The sequence below is a fragment of the Corythoichthys intestinalis genome, chromosome 1 (genome assembly GCF_030265065.1).
Source record: "Corythoichthys intestinalis isolate RoL2023-P3 chromosome 1, ASM3026506v1, whole genome shotgun sequence".
NCBI classification, from domain to species: domain Eukaryota; kingdom Metazoa; phylum Chordata; class Actinopteri; order Syngnathiformes; family Syngnathidae; genus Corythoichthys; species Corythoichthys intestinalis.
Genome location: NC_080395.1, coordinates 10,599,572 through 10,614,965, shown reverse-complemented (window position 1 = coordinate 10,614,965; position 15,394 = coordinate 10,599,572). Strand labels below are relative to the sequence as shown.

Here is a 15,394-nt window from a genome sequence, read left to right as displayed (position 1 = left end):
AACAACAGTCTGAGCGGACCAATCACAGTCCGTTTTCGCCACGTCATACACGTCAACACGACGCGAAGGTTAGATAATTCGAGAAGCGCGCGTCAGGCTACGGCGTAGGGTCGTAACTCGGGTCCTTGACGGCGCAGGTCTGATGCGGAAGTATAACTCTGCCTTCAGGAAGGAACTTTAAACAGACATGCAAGAATACACGCTGGAGAGAACCCTATTGGCTGCTGAATTTGTGGTAAAAGATTCACTTAGTAGGAACATTTAGTATGGCACACAAGAAGCCACACTGAGGAAAGACCTTTGAATAGCGTACCGCACGCAGGCTATTTTCAGACCGTCACTTCGCATCGTAAAGCAGAAGTAGGACATTATATACACGCCCTCGCATGCAAACCATTATATTTCGGCCTTCTTTCGCTTTCTTTTAAAAACTGACGTGCCAATTAAGCCTGTCGCAATATGCAATAATTCCATTTAACGCACGATAAATATGCCCCGGATTGAATTAGCATGACCGTAACCTTAGTAACCGTATTAGAGCTCTGCCACTTAGGCTCCTCTGTGATGCGTGATTACAAAGACACGTGTAACAAGGGGCGAGTAGCGCGTCCTCATTGAGATAAGAGACTGACAATCTCTTGGAACAACCTCACGTGATGTACCACTATGTAAGCTGGGGAGTTTTTCCCTCCAGTTAGAGCCGTGGATGTTCATACGGTCGCCTAGCCTATATTCCTCTGTAAACTCTACCGAGGGTGTCGACTCTCCGCCCGCTTATCAAATGGTGAGGATTTTGATTGCTATGGGGGGGAAGGGTGATTTGTGCCAGTGGGGAAGTTGTGCCACCCCGTTTCTAGGCAACCATAGGGGGAAAAAATGGTCATGTGACCACACATTTTTGAAGACTCAGTCATTTCACTCATCCTGAAAAGAAGAGAGCCTTATTGCATGAGAGGTAGGCACATTTAAGTTAAGAAAACTGTTTTTTGCCTTTCAAAGTAAAATTTCTATGATCAGGTTTTTTTTATTGTTGTGTCTGAACAGTTATGTTAAGTTTGAAAACATTTCACTCATGTTTTAGTGCTTTGGTAAGCTACTCTATGAATCTGTACAGCTAGCACAATGTTAGCTCAAAATTGATGGATGATGCAATTTTTCCAAAAAGGTGGGGTTGGGGTGATTTGTGCCACAGGGCCTGGGGTAAGTTGTGCCAGTAGCACAACTCACAGGTAGATGAAAAGGGCTCTTAAAGAATCAAACTAAACTCATAAAATCTATAAAACTACCCACACCACAAACACTTGGTGGTACATCCATAAGGGAGCAGAAATTTATATTGCTCAGTAGCATAAGCAAGTGGGATGTTATGTAGTAGGCCAGATCTGTGAATCGGATTGCATTATATTTGGTCTTTATTAGAATTTCATTTTGTTTTGATTCTGAACATATGTTTATGTGGCGCAAGGCCTTGTTTCAGAAAATTTGCCTTCAATTTCATAAATTACCTTTAAATAGAATTGGTGATTGTTTGTTTTTTTTTTTTTCTTTTTTTTTTTTTGTTTCTTTTGACTAAACTTTGTTCTGATTTGTTCATGGAGCGCTAGGTCTTGTTGAAAATTGACCTCTGATGTGCTCATTTGGCGCAATGGGCTTGTAGAAAATTGGCCTTTGATGTTGCAAAATAAGTTTAAATAAACCTTAAATGAATAATTTTGAATGTTACTTTTCTAGCAGAGATTAAATATTCTGTTTTACTTCAATAATCAATGGCACAATTTACCCCAATGCATTCTCTCCAAAGGCACAACTTACCCTGCACTGGGGGCAAGTTGTGCCAAAAGACCACTTTTTTTGAGAAAGCTATATTTCTTAAATACTAAAGTTCAGATCCAAAATGATTGCTCCCAAAGATGCACCACATTCTGAAATATATGTTCATATTGCAGTTGGATAGATTACTATCATGACCTCACTTTAAAGTCACTTTAAGTAAAAACTGGCACAACTCCCCCTACTCAAAGGAATATCTTGTTCTTTAACAGTAGCGCGGGTATCCTAGAAGTGAAAATCTATAACTGGCGCTAGCGTTGTTATTGTGTTTTTCTTCCTTTTCCTATATTAAACGTCATATATTTCACAAAAGTGTGTGTGTTACTGACAAACTGCGAACACGGAAATTTCGTAAAACAAACGTACGATAAATAAAAATGAAGGCGATAATTTATCCGCTGCGATTTATCACCTCGTGTGCACGTGCGTGCGTGTGGCAGACATGCTGTTAAAAGTTCGGATTCCTTGTTATCAACTGCGCAAACTGCATCTTCCTTCCAGGTCCGGCTGATGACTTGACCCCACCACATACACAAACACACGCACTGACCCGACGAAAATAAAAAATGTCACCAACATGCCGCCTCATTCTCCCCCTTCAAAGAGGAGGGATATTTGTTTTTTTCAGCCAGCAGTAGCTAATATAAGTAATGTAAAAAGACTTCAATGTTATGGAGGTGGGGAAAACACCACTAATTTTGCTACAACCTGCATCAGTTTGCTTAACATTAAACTGTGAATTTGCTAACCTGCACCACTCGAGTAGGAAGCCGCTTAGAGAGAAGTGTTCTTCACTTTTGTATGTATTTCTGCTGTTAACGTTAATTAAACTGAGAAATGTAGTGAACCGAAGTTTACCCCCTTGTACTCAGTTTTCATTTTTGTTTTGTTTATGTGGTATTAAAGGAGCACTTGGTAACTTTTCAGTTTTGGTCGATTTTAACTACGCTGGTGGACAAAAGCGGTAGTTTTTTTGAGAATGCGTTTTCCATGAGGACCAGCGCATGAGGGCATAGTGTCTTTCTATGAGGGGTGTAACAGAAAATAATTCAGAAGCACTGGTATAACTCAATACAGATTTATTTTGCAATGATCAGTTAGCCTATCAATTAACTAGGTTCATATCCGTGAGAAATGTAGCCCTGACCCCCGTTTACCCAATCTGTTTGGTCTTATTAATGTCTCGTCCCCAGCAAAAAGTGTAAATGCATGTTATGCTGTTATATCGTCCCTACCAATGCTGAGCCCCAACCTACACCCTTGTTTATCACTGTCATTTCCCCCCTATACCCCCCCTCCATTTTATAGAGCTCTTCTCTATTTAATATAAAAAATCATCTTTTGAGTGTCACTTTGTGACAACGCCAATGTGTAGTCTGTTTGTATTTTGAATTTAGTTTTATTATTTTATGATTTTTTTTTTTTTTCCAGTAAATGTTGAAGCATGTATATTTTAAATTGAAGTCAAGTGACGCAAACTGCTTTGAGTTGCGGCTTCTTTCCAACAGTGACCTCTACTGGACGTTCTCTGCGGCTCGATGTTCCTTACACTCTTGATTTTTTCGTATTTTTGGAATAATTCGTGCTCATGGCTAGCGAGTAAAGCTAAACCAAGTGTGCCTGAAATGCTTCAATGCTTTAAAATGAAGCGAGTTCATTGATAGAAGTGCAGCGGGAACAATAGGCTCCAATAAGTTGGGGTAAAAAAAACGAAATTTCATAGTAAAGACTTAGATTTTAGAGTTCTGAGCCTTCAAAATTGAATCATTGATAGTTATGACTCAAATTCGGGTTTGTTTAACATGTTTATTGAATATTTTTCGAGTTGAGTGATGTGAAGCACTTTTAGTTCCAAACGCTCATGGCCCTGCAAAGTGCAAACGCTTCCATGTATAACACTGAAGTTTCAGCGTCTGAACGTTTCTACTTCCAGTTCACTTGACGCAACGTCCGTGTACCCGAGCCACGCGCGCAGTTAATTTTCTGTTCCCGTCTTCTAATCAAACGAGCTCCTTCAAAGTATTCTTCAAAGTATTCTCATTGGGTAAGTACCCAAGTAAGAATTTAATAGACTGAAACGTCCCATTTTAAGGCTTAGTGGAAGTCGTCTGATTTTGTGTAATAGCTGCTCAGGCTTGCGCAACCTTTTTTTTTTTTTTTTTTTTTTTTTTTTTTTTTTTTTTTAAAGATTAGCTCGCTAGCTAAGACAGGCTAACGCATTTCGATTGCTTTGGCTTAACGCCGCTTCTGATTTGTTGATTTTGTTTAGAGGGGGGCTCGTTCTGTTAACATTAGAGTGATTACATTTAATTGTATAGGACTTTTTTTCTACTTGTCTTAAAGATGCTACAAAATACTACTGAGTGAAGACTAGCTGTGGCATTTTCGTATGCTTGCAACCCTGCTTTAGATTAGAACAGGGGTGTCCAAACTTTTTGCAAAGGGGGCCAGAATCGGTGTTGTAAAAATGTGGGGGGCCGACCTTGGCTGACATCCTTTACGTAGAACAATATATTTATGCAAATTTTACCATGCCATTCTGTGTGTCACGTTTGCTTAATTTAAAAATAATAATAATAATTTCCATAAACTCTTGCAACTAGCCTTTGTGGCATTCTCTTTCATCTCTTGGGCTCCTGCAAAATACTGCTGCTGTAAAATTAAACTAGCTTTAAGTTGCTTCAATACCTCGCTACGTATATTCCCTGTAATCTTGTCGTACATGTCAGCTTGTCTTGTTTAGTAATATCGCCTCACATCGAACTCTTTAAAAACAGTGACTTTCTCTTTGCAAATGAGGCAGACAGTTTTTGCGTATTTTAGTGAAGAAATAGTCCAATTTCCACATATCCTAGAAGCGTCGGCCGTTAGTCAACTTTTTTTTGTTTTTGTTTGTTTGTTGCCATTTTAGAAAATTGGGAGTAACGCATCACGCGGGGTAATGTTGCTTAGAGTGCTGCTGTCTTTTAGTGGGTAAATGAGGAGCAGCATTTAGTGTGTAAGCTACTTCATATGCTGGTAGCAGTACTACTGCCCAATTTATTAGGTCTGTACGGGCCAGACATTATTGATTTTATGACACAGGCTGGGGGCCGGATGAAATTTGACCACGGGCCGCATGTGGCCCCCGGGCCGCACTTTGGACATGTCTGGATTAGAACATAGGACACTGCGATACTCGTGGCACTTCGTGGCATTGCTTCTCAATAATAATTAACAACAAAAGTAAAACATAAAATTTCAGGGGGGGTCCGGGCTCGTGCCTGCAAATCAAGTAAATTGATTGGGGCCGGGTCGGGATGAATTTTTTCGGCCCAATCTTACCTCTAGTTTCGGGGCCTTTTGGGGTCACTTCCTTGTAGGGATGGGAATTGAGAACCGGTGTTCTGCCAAAATATCCTACATCGGCGAAACGTCGAATTAGTAGAATATAACACCCAAACTACTACCGTGCGCTCTAAACTTGTTTTGTTTAGATGCATACAGGCAGAACGTACTAAAAAAAATGCCTTAAGAAAATACTGAAATGTAGTTATATCAGTTAAGGACTGTTTGAATATGCTACGTGACTAATGTGGTCAACTGCTTCAAAGCTAACACAAAAAAACTAGGACTGTCAAACTGTTAAAATTTTTTAATCGAGTTAATCATAGCTTAAAAATTGCAATTTAAACCATCTCTAAAATATGCCATATTTTTTAAAATTTATTTTAAATTATGATTGGAATGGAAAGATGAGGCAAGACGGATGTATGCATTCAACATACTGTACATAAGTACTGTATTTGTTTATTATAACAATAAATCCACACGATGGCATTAACATTATTAACATTCTGTGAAAGGGATCCACGGTTAGAAAGATTTGTAATTCTTAAGCAAACTGATGCAGGTTGTAGCAAAATTAGTGGTGTGTTCCCCACCTCCATAACATTGGAATCTTTTTACACTACTTATATTAGCGGCTGCTGACTGAAAAAAAACCTAATATCCCTCCTCTTTGAAGGGGGCGGATGAGGCGGCATGTTGGCGACATTTTTTATTTTCGTCGGGTCGGTGCGTGTGTTTGTGTGTGTGTGTGGGGGGGGGGGGGGGGGGCATCAAGTCATCAGCCAATCAAACGTGAGTTGTAGGTGGAGAGATGGACTAGCACATTCATTCTGACTTATATTTACAAGTCAGAACATAATGAAAAAAATTCACTTAATAATGGTAAGGTCAAGTGTATCCTGACAACATATGGGAAGGCAATTAAATTACCTATATAACTTACTGTAACTCATTATAAAATGCAAATCAGGTTGCTTAAAAGTTGGTGGGGACAATTTGAACATCCTGAAAAGTTGGTAGTCTTATGTCCCTCCCGTCGCTTTGCAAACCTACGCCCTTGGTAATAAAACAAAAAAGGTCAAGTAATTCTATCATGGATTACAGTGGAAATCGATACAAAGCACAAGAGTAATAAAGCCATCTTCCCTGAAACCATTTAAATAAAGTTTGGAAACTAAAAAAACAAAAACAAAGGGAAGCACAGCATCGAAGTTGTTCAAATAATAACACAGGACTATTCTTTAAATAAATTGTTCTTGGATACATCAGCCTTTGTGTCCTGAAGGAAATATTCCATTCAGATACTTTTAAAAATATTTTCACTGAGAACATTTAAACTGTATAAACTCGCAAACTAGAGACAATTTCTATATATTCTGACACTTGCAATGCATTCAAAGCCTCAATTTATCTACAAATAGTATGTATATTTCATGCACAGATTTGGCTGTTAACCAGTGGAATATATATTATTTCAAAGTTACGTCAGAGTTTCTGACGTAATGTAACCCTTACTTTTCGAGGTTGTGAGTCGATCGGGTTAGTTTCTTTGTGTAGATTGTATTTACTCTGTCTTCTCTAGTATAATGAGGACCAACATGGTAGGACAGTAATAACACAGAAAGGTCAACGGCGCGAAAACGTGGCCGCCGCGAGAATGCAATGAAACGCGGGCGTTAAAGTCAGTCAGCCAATGCACACCAGTCGCAGTGCGGCCGCGTGTTAGACTCGTCCCAAAAGTGGCTCAACGCAGCGCACGCGAAAAGAACGGCAGAGTTTATTATTTGACGTGAGACGCGGCCCTCCTGCGTCAATACTATTAGCTAGCAGACCGGAAGTCACTCGTGTAAAAATACGGTGGATCCGGTCAATTTTCAAACGAATATGCAATCGTAACCTACTTTTTGAGTCCATCAGTGCCCTTGAGTGGTAGATCGGGGCACAGTTGACTTGTCTTTGTTGATTTACAATTGTCTTCTCTGCTATAATAATAACCAACACGGCCCCGTGTTCAATACAAAACCCTCGTACCACAACAAAACAAGTAGGAACTAGTATTCACATAGGAACTAAAGTTATACTACATAAAATATGCAATATAAATGAATACTACATCACATTTGTAAAATACAAACACATAATAAAATAAGTAATAGCCCATTTAAATAAAATGATATGAGCTAAATACCTGTAATTAAATAACAATAATACACAGACCACAATTAAATTACTGAGTGGTGCTTTAACTTGAGAAAATCCACCAATAAAGCTTTTGAAAACCGTTCATAAGAAGAAAAAAAAATCTGAGGTATTTCATTTGTAAAATACATGTTAAAATCTTTGTCATTGGGATTGCTTTTCTCTTTAGCACAGGACTTCTTTTTTCTTCTTTCTTTCAGAAAGAAAGCCGACCAAGCTGATGCGGGGTCTGAAAGGCAAATTGTTTTTGGATTATCTTTAAATGCCGCTAAATTTTAAGCAGAATTCTAGCTTTGTATAGGCTACTGTTCCTATTGTTGAAAGCACAGAAGTGTGCAATAAACAACTAGCACATTTATATTTTGCATTTTTTCTTACTGTACCAAAAATGAACCGAACCGTGACCTCAAAACCGAGGTACGTACCGAACCGAGATTTTTGTGTACCGTTAGACCCCTATCATGTATCCATTGTACAGCGCTTTGTTTACATTTGCGGCACTCACAACACTTGCTTTACATATGTTGGAGTTGGAGCTCGCATCCCCGTGCGTGTTCCCAAGTTTTTTTAAGCCGAAAATAATGGCAGCGTGGCCGGAGTTATCCTTGTGTTAAAAAAACCTCTATCGTCCGGCATCTCCTCCCGCCTTTGCCCTTCAGTCCTTCCAGCCGCCAAATTAGCATCAGCGCCAGGCCTCTGTCTGACCATGGTGCTAGATGAACCGGAGTGGCGGTGGCAGCTCCGTTCGTAACGGATATCCAGCCAGCTTGCCGCGGCATATTCGGAGCCTGGCTCTGATCTGGACAGAGGCGCAAGCCTCGCGTCCCGCACGCAGTGGGGGAACGCTCGAGAAACCGGAGTGTTCGCTGGAGGTCCCGCCGCCGGGGAACCGGGGCTCGGCCCGCCTCGCCATAGACTGGCTAGAGCGGCAGGCTCCGTCGGAAGGCGGCTACTTGTCGACTATCGGTCTCGTGCCGTTGTTTAGCATTAGATGGAGTTTACCACCCGCTTCGGGGTGAATGAGGACGCTTTTTTCCCGCCTCGTGAAACTGCAGTGCATGTTTTGCAGATGGTGAGAGCGTCTGTTTTTTTTTTTTTTTTTTTTACACAAGGATAAATCCAGCCACGCCAGTGACAGAGCTGCCATTATCTCAAACTGCTTCTGTTGTGTAACTCCGCCTCCTCAACCCCTCCCCCCTCAGGAGCTTCAGAGAGGGGAGGGGTTGAGGAGGCGGCGGTGCTGAATTCTTCGGTTGCGCACATTTGGAGGCAAAATCAAGTATATAATTATCGGATTGCATTATCAGTAGAATTTTTTTTTGTATGGATTATCTGTGTGGCGTCATAATTGCCATTAGCAGCCGATAATTATCGGTAACCGATGTTATTATCGTCTTTAGTAGTTAGGGCTTATGGCTAGCGAGAAAAGCGAAACCAAGTGAGCCTGATAAGCTTCAATGCTTTATCGCTTATCTGCACACAACAGCAACCTTCTACCTCTGCTGTCCTTTCTACTGCAACCCCGCCCGATGACGTGAGAAAAAAAAAAGTGATATTGGATAATTGCTTGATAAACTCTCACTCGTTTGCTGCTGCACACCGGTTAAAAAACCTTGAATGAAATTAATAATGAGAACAAATCACAGCAAAAGCGTGACTTCAGCAAATCACGATTTTTTTTTCTTCCCACCCAGTGTCCTGCAGACATGACGGAGGAAGATTTTCATCCTGAGAGAAACAATCCCCTCCACTTAAAACAGGAGTCAGAGGAGATGTACATCAAACAGGAAGCAGAGCCAGTCACCGCCCACATTAAAGAAGAAAAACAGGAAGAGAAAATCACCAATTTTAAAGTCACTGTCAGTGTGAAGAGCGAAGAAAATGAAGGTCCAAGCAAAGTGAGTGGAGCAGCGACACCGTCGAGCGACAGCTCATTGCAGCACCTGACAACAATAGAAGAGGGACGATCGCAACCGGACGGCTTTATAGCTCCTCTTTCGGACAGCGACGACGTAACGTCACACACTTCTGACTTTAACACGGATGAGGAGGATAATGACTTTGACCAAAATGCTTCAAAATCCTTAAAGAAGTCATCAATGAAAAGAGACGCAATAGAATGTGCGGGTGGGAAACCGTTTCGCTGCACACTTTGCGACAAAGGATTTTCTCGGAAGACTCATTTAGAAGTGCACGAGCGTACACACACTGGAGAAAAGCCTTTTGTCTGCGCTTATTGTGGAAAAAGATTCGCCCAGAAGGGAAGTTTAAACGTGCACACAACAACACACACTGGAAAGCCTTTCGCCTGCTCACTTTGCGACAAAGGATTTTCTCGGAAGACTCATTTAGAAGTGCATGAGCGTACACACACTGGAGAAAAGCCTTTTGTCTGCGCTTATTGTGGAAAAAGATTCGCCCAGAAGGGAAGTTTAAACGTGCACACAACAACACACAGTGGAGAGAAGCCTTTCGCCTGCTCACTTTGCGACAAAGGATTTTCTCGGAAGATATATTTAGATGCGCACAAGCGTACACACTCTGGAAAGCCTTTTGTCTGTGCTTATTGTGGTAAAAGATTCGCCGAGAAGGAAAGTTTAAACGTGCACACAACAACACACACTGGAGATAAGGCTTTCGCCTGCTCACTTTGCAACAAAGGATTTTCTCGGAAGACTCATTTAGAAGTGCATAAACGTACACACTCTGGAGAAAAGCCTTTTGTCTGCGCTTATTGTGGTAAAAGATTCGCCCAGAAGGGAAGTTTAAACGTGCACACAACAACACACACTGGAAAGCCTTTCGCCTGCTCACTTTGCGACAAAGGATTTTCTCGGAAGACTCATTTAGAAGTGCATAAGCGTACACACTCTGGAGAAAAGCCTTTTGTCTGCGCTTATTGTGGTAAAAGCTTCGCCGAGAAGGGAAGTTTAAACGTGCACACAACAACACACACTGGAGAGAAGCCTTTCGCCTGCTCACTTTGCGACAAAGGATTTTCTCGGAAGGCTCATTTAGAAGTGCATAAGCGTACGCACTCTGGAGAAAAGCCTTTTGTCTGCGCATGTTGTGGTAAAAGATACGCCCAGAAGGGAAGTTTAAACGTGCACACAAGAACACACACCGGAGAGAAGCCTTTCGCCTGCTCACTTTGCGACAAAGGATTTTCTCGGAAGATATATTTAGAAGTGCATAAGCGTACACACTCTGGAGAAAAGCCTTTTGTCTGCGCATGTTGTGGTAAAAGATTCACCGACAAGAACAATTTAGACAGACACACAAAAACACACACTGAAGAGAAGCCTTTTGCCTGCTCACTTTGCGATAAACGATTTCCACGGAAGATTCATTTGGAAAAGCATACGCGCGCACACACTGGAGAAAAGCCTTTTGCCTGCATATCTTGTGGTAAAAGATTCACCTACAAGGGAAATTTGGACAAACACACAAGCACACATGGAGAAAAGCTTTTTGTCTGCGCATGTTGTGGTAAAAGATTCGCCCTGAAGGGAAGTTTAAACTTGCACACAAGAACACACGCTGTAGAGAAGCCTTTCGCCTGCGCATGTTGTGGTAAAAGATTCGCCCTGAAGGGAAGTTTAAACTTGCACACAAGAACACACGCTGGGGAAAAGCCTTTCGCCTTCTCACTTTGCCACAAAAGATTTTCCTGGAAGACTACTGTTGTAAGGCATATGCGTAAACACGCTAGAGAAAAGCCTTTTGTGTGCACATGTTGTGGTAAAAGATTTACCGAGAAGAACGATTTAAACAGACACGCAAGGACACACACTGGAGAGTCTCGGAAGACTCATTTAGAGAAGTGTAAGCGTAGCCACACTGGAGAGAAGCCTTTCACCTGCTCAGTTTGTGGAAAAAGATTCTATCTGGAAGGAACTTTAATCAGACATGCAAGAACACACGCTGGAGAGAAACCTTTTGGCTGCTGAATTGGTGGTAAAAGATTCACTCGGGAGGAACATTTAGTATGGCACGCAAGAAGTCACACTGAGGAAAGACCTTTGAATAGCGTACCGCACGCAGGCTATTTTTAGACTGTGATGTCGCATCGTAAAGCGGAAGTAGGACATTATCTACACGCCCTCACATGCAAACCATAATATTTCGGCCTTCTTTCTCCGGTAATCTTTTAAAAACTGACGTGCCGATTATTAACTGCGACTATGGAACTTGTAGAAACGACTCCAGACATTACGACAGATAAAGGATGTTTTCTTCATACTCCCAGAAACAAAAAATGTGAAGAATGGAGCGACAATGCTACTATGACCGGACTTCTAAAAGACCAGTTTAACGCCAGCAGAGTGAAGCCGTTCATATTTCATATGCAGTAAACATTAGAGGCGTGCAAAATTTCCGATTCTTAGATTATTCGCGATTCGGCCGTGGAAGATTCGAGAAGGATTCACAAACTTTCAAATTCCGATTATTGAATTATACCAGGTAAAGCGGAAGTAAAACACAGTCAGCGTGGTCTTTGGGACGCAATGAGGAACGGACCGAGAGTAAATATCATGTTCAACTCTTGCCACTAGATAACAAAAAACAATCATACCTGACTGCGGCCGACAGCCGCTACAAACAACGCCCGGTTGCTCCAAACAAACGGGCACAGTAGATATCATATATATGTAGAACTAGATCAGTACTTGTCAAATAGTGGGGCGCCCCCTAGGGGGGCGCAGAGCGATGCCAGGGGTGGCGCATGTGACCTTGGGGAACATGTTTTTTTTTTTTTTTTTTTGCCGTACTGGAATAAAGTGTACTTGCACATCCACTCAGTGGGTGGCAGTGGTGCTCTCATTTTCAGAGTGTGTGCAGTATTTTTGAACTAAGGAAGAGCACTCAGCACACACAGAAAACAGATATGAAGAGCAGTGTGCCACCGCTGTTATCAAAAGCTGTTTTCCGACCGGACTCACTCACGCAGCGACCCACTGTCTTGTCCGGTTCTCACGTCGCCGCCCGAGAAGTGCCATTTTCGGCTTGGGATCGTCACGACGACCGCCCTCACCTACGGTTCTACCTCGGCCGCCGAGAATGCGCTTTTTTCGTGCTGTTTGCCTTTTAGCTTTGACTAATACAGTGCGTGATGAGGAAAGACCACTGTTTACTGTGTCTAAAAATAATTATAGCGGAAAGCCAGAAGCCAAATCAATTAAGACGCCCCTTAAAGACATTAGACCCCAATCTCATTAATAAGCCGCTTAATTGTTTTTCAGTGAAAACGTGCCGAATATTGCCAACAATCGTCCTGCCTTGTCAGTGTTACATCAGTAAACCAGTGAGCATTGTTAGCATGCTCATTGCAAAATAACGCAACACCATTGCAAAGGAGGTAAATACTGTGAGCAGCAAAAATAAAAACTGTCCTTCTGTCCAAGGACACTCTTTTTTTTCTTTTATTCAGTTTTGTTTTTTCGGTCAAATTTTTTGGCATATTGTCCTCATGAGTGAATGTTTCTAATCATTTTTAATTTGTTATTATTTACTGATTTTATTTTTCTGTATCAAATGGTCAAAAATGTACCTTGAGTGTATTTTTTACAGTTTGGATTTGACTTTTTTTTTTTTTAATTCAGGCAAATTGATGCGCGTCAAGTCTTCTCTGTTGCAAACAAAACAATGTTAATAAAGTTATACTTTATTATAAGTTGATCTATGTTACTTCTTTATAAGAAAAAAAAGGACAATGTTAGGCAGATGCGTATTTATAATAGTAATTTTATAGACAAATGATACTATTTACAGTGGTGGCAGAGAGTTTGGGGGGGGCGCGAAACATTTACGTCTTCCTTGGGGAAGGCGGGGGCGTAACAAAATAATTGAGAAGCACTGAACTAGATGCATAATGACAGACGACAGCGGTGTTAGAACATGTATTCTTGAACAGAGATTTGAAATGATGGACTTGCCGGCGTTAGTAAACAGCCGCCATTTTAAAGCAGACTTTTCTAGAAATGGGCAAAATTTTGTCTTGAATCTATCTTTAAATGATGAAGCAGTTTTAAAACTTTGACATGTCAAAAGTAGACAGAAGGGAAATTATGGAATAACAGGAGTAATTTTAACAACTGTAACGGTTGATTCACAACAGTAAATTTAGAGCTGAAACGAATACTCGAGCAACTTGAGTAACTCAAGTTTAAAAACTGATCCGAGTAATTTTAGTCACCTTGAGTAATCGTTTATTTTGACAGCTCTAAGCATCACGTTTTGCTCTGACTACTTTTAATGCGGGACAACGCGCTGATGTCACATGCGTAGAGGAAGAAAAAAAAAAAACTTACTGCAGCCGACAGCCGCTACAAACAACGCCGACGTTGCTAAATACTAGCCCGCACGATGCTATGTTGGTAGCAGATACCGTCTGTTGAGTCTCATAGAGATCACATGTATGTTGAACTAGATGCGAAAGTTTGTTACTGTCACTAGCTCAAGTAACGTTAGCCCTGCGGAGGGCTAGGTTTCTATTAATTATGACCACTTTCGATGCGTGGCTAACGGGTCTTACATACAGGCTTTAACATAACATAGCGTTGTGGAATGATGAGGGTGTAAAATAAAAACTCAATAATGCTAACTATCAATTTTAGCTCAGTAGTCATTGCTGCATAAAACACCAAGTAGCACTGGTCCCTAATGTGCTCCAATACAGCCTGTATCATACATTTATTTTGAACACTGCAAAAACTCAAAATCCTATCAGGACTTAGTTTAGACTAACTTAAAACTTAATCAGAGCTTAAAAATGGATTGACACAATTAGAAATTCAATTGAAACACGTGGGGAAAAAATCCTAACTTGTAAGTGATGTGTGTTATCAAGCGTAATGGCATTTTTAGGTATATATACTGTATATATATATATTTTTTTTTTTAATAAGATCTAAAGGTTTTTTGAGTGAAAGTAGTGAATTATTATTTTGAGATGCAGTTGTACAGTACATTGAAAATAAAGACATTAATTGACTGAAAATGGTTCAAGATTAGATCAAATTTCTTGTTTTCTGCTCTTCACCTAAAAATGTATTTGTTTTATCTGATTACTCGATTAATCGATAGAATTTTCAGACGATTACTCGTTTACTAAAATATTCGATAGCTGCAGCCCTAAATAAATTAATTCAATGGAGTTTAAAGCTGCTGATACAGAATGGGGACTGGAGTATTTTATTTACTGTTATTTTTGTATATTTGTTTACTGTTATATGTTAACTAGATACTGAAATAGTAGTTTGGTTTAGCCTGAGAGGATTTTTGAACAATTTTAGAACTAATGTACAAAACATTTAAAAAAAAAAAAAAAAAAGGGAGGGGGGGGGGTGCATCAATAATCGTTTTATAATCGAATCGGACCCTCTGAATCGTAATCGAATCGTTAGGTGCCCAAAGATTTCCAGCTCTAGTAAACATATTGTTTGGGCCATGAGGTAAGCCATTTTGATATTTTGAGTTATTTTTTTAGCGCGGCGTTTTTCGTGCTGCTTCTGTCTCACAATGAATGACCTGAAGAAAAAAAATTAAAGTAGTATCTGACTGCCACCGGTGTTACCTTTTCTTTTGTAAAGAAACAACTTTGGTAAGGGGGAAGTGTAAATAAATTAATAGAATCAAGATTTGTTATTAATGAAAAAAATGAAGTGTTCGTTGGCTGTCAACGAGTAGCATTTGCGATCGCGACACAAAACAACAATGTCCCCCAAAAGAACGGTCAGAGATGTAAGACAACCAGGGGATATAATATTAAAGAAAGATGGGTTTTATGGTGGTAAAGGATAGATTGTTCAAACAGGAAAATGTCATTGTCAGTGGCGTAAGAAAAAGGTGTCGAAGAAAAAGCTAAGGGAAGCTTAGGTCGGCTCGTTTTTTCCCTGTCTTTTTCAGCAGTCGATTCTCAAGCCATCTCTTTAACTGAACATTTTTATGTTCTTCCACATCTTTACCTGCCAATTCGGCACCAGGGACATCATTTTCGGACAGAATTTGTAGGTTTAGCTCTGTAAACATCTCC

The 15,394-nt window shown here is 40.6% G+C and overlaps 2 protein-coding genes across 3 annotated transcripts in view; both read left to right on the top strand.

The window, feature by feature from the left end:
- The first annotated feature begins 596 nt into the window (after positions 1-596).
- On the top strand, positions 597-13,126 carry LOC130920565 (oocyte zinc finger protein XlCOF6-like). Of its 2 annotated transcripts, none has more exons than XM_057843880.1 (2): positions 597-784; positions 9,054-13,126. In XM_057843880.1, the coding sequence occupies exons 1-2, from the start codon at positions 707-709 to the stop codon at positions 11,307-11,309; spliced, it is 2,334 nt and encodes a 777-aa protein (XP_057699863.1). In that variant the 5' UTR covers positions 597-706; the 3' UTR covers positions 11,310-13,126. The 2 variants fall into 2 exon arrangements, with proteins under 2 accessions (XP_057699863.1, XP_057699869.1); XM_057843886.1 differs by lacking the exon at positions 597-784 and adding an exon at positions 822-955.
- The window catches only part of LOC130920591 (gastrula zinc finger protein XlCGF8.2DB-like), a 43,071-nt gene continuing 31,537 nt past the window's right edge, over positions 3,861-15,394 (top strand). The window contains exon 1 of the mRNA XM_057843917.1: positions 3,861-3,874. The gene's annotated coding sequence lies outside the window, so the exon portion shown is untranslated. The remainder of the gene's footprint in view (positions 3,875-15,394) is intronic.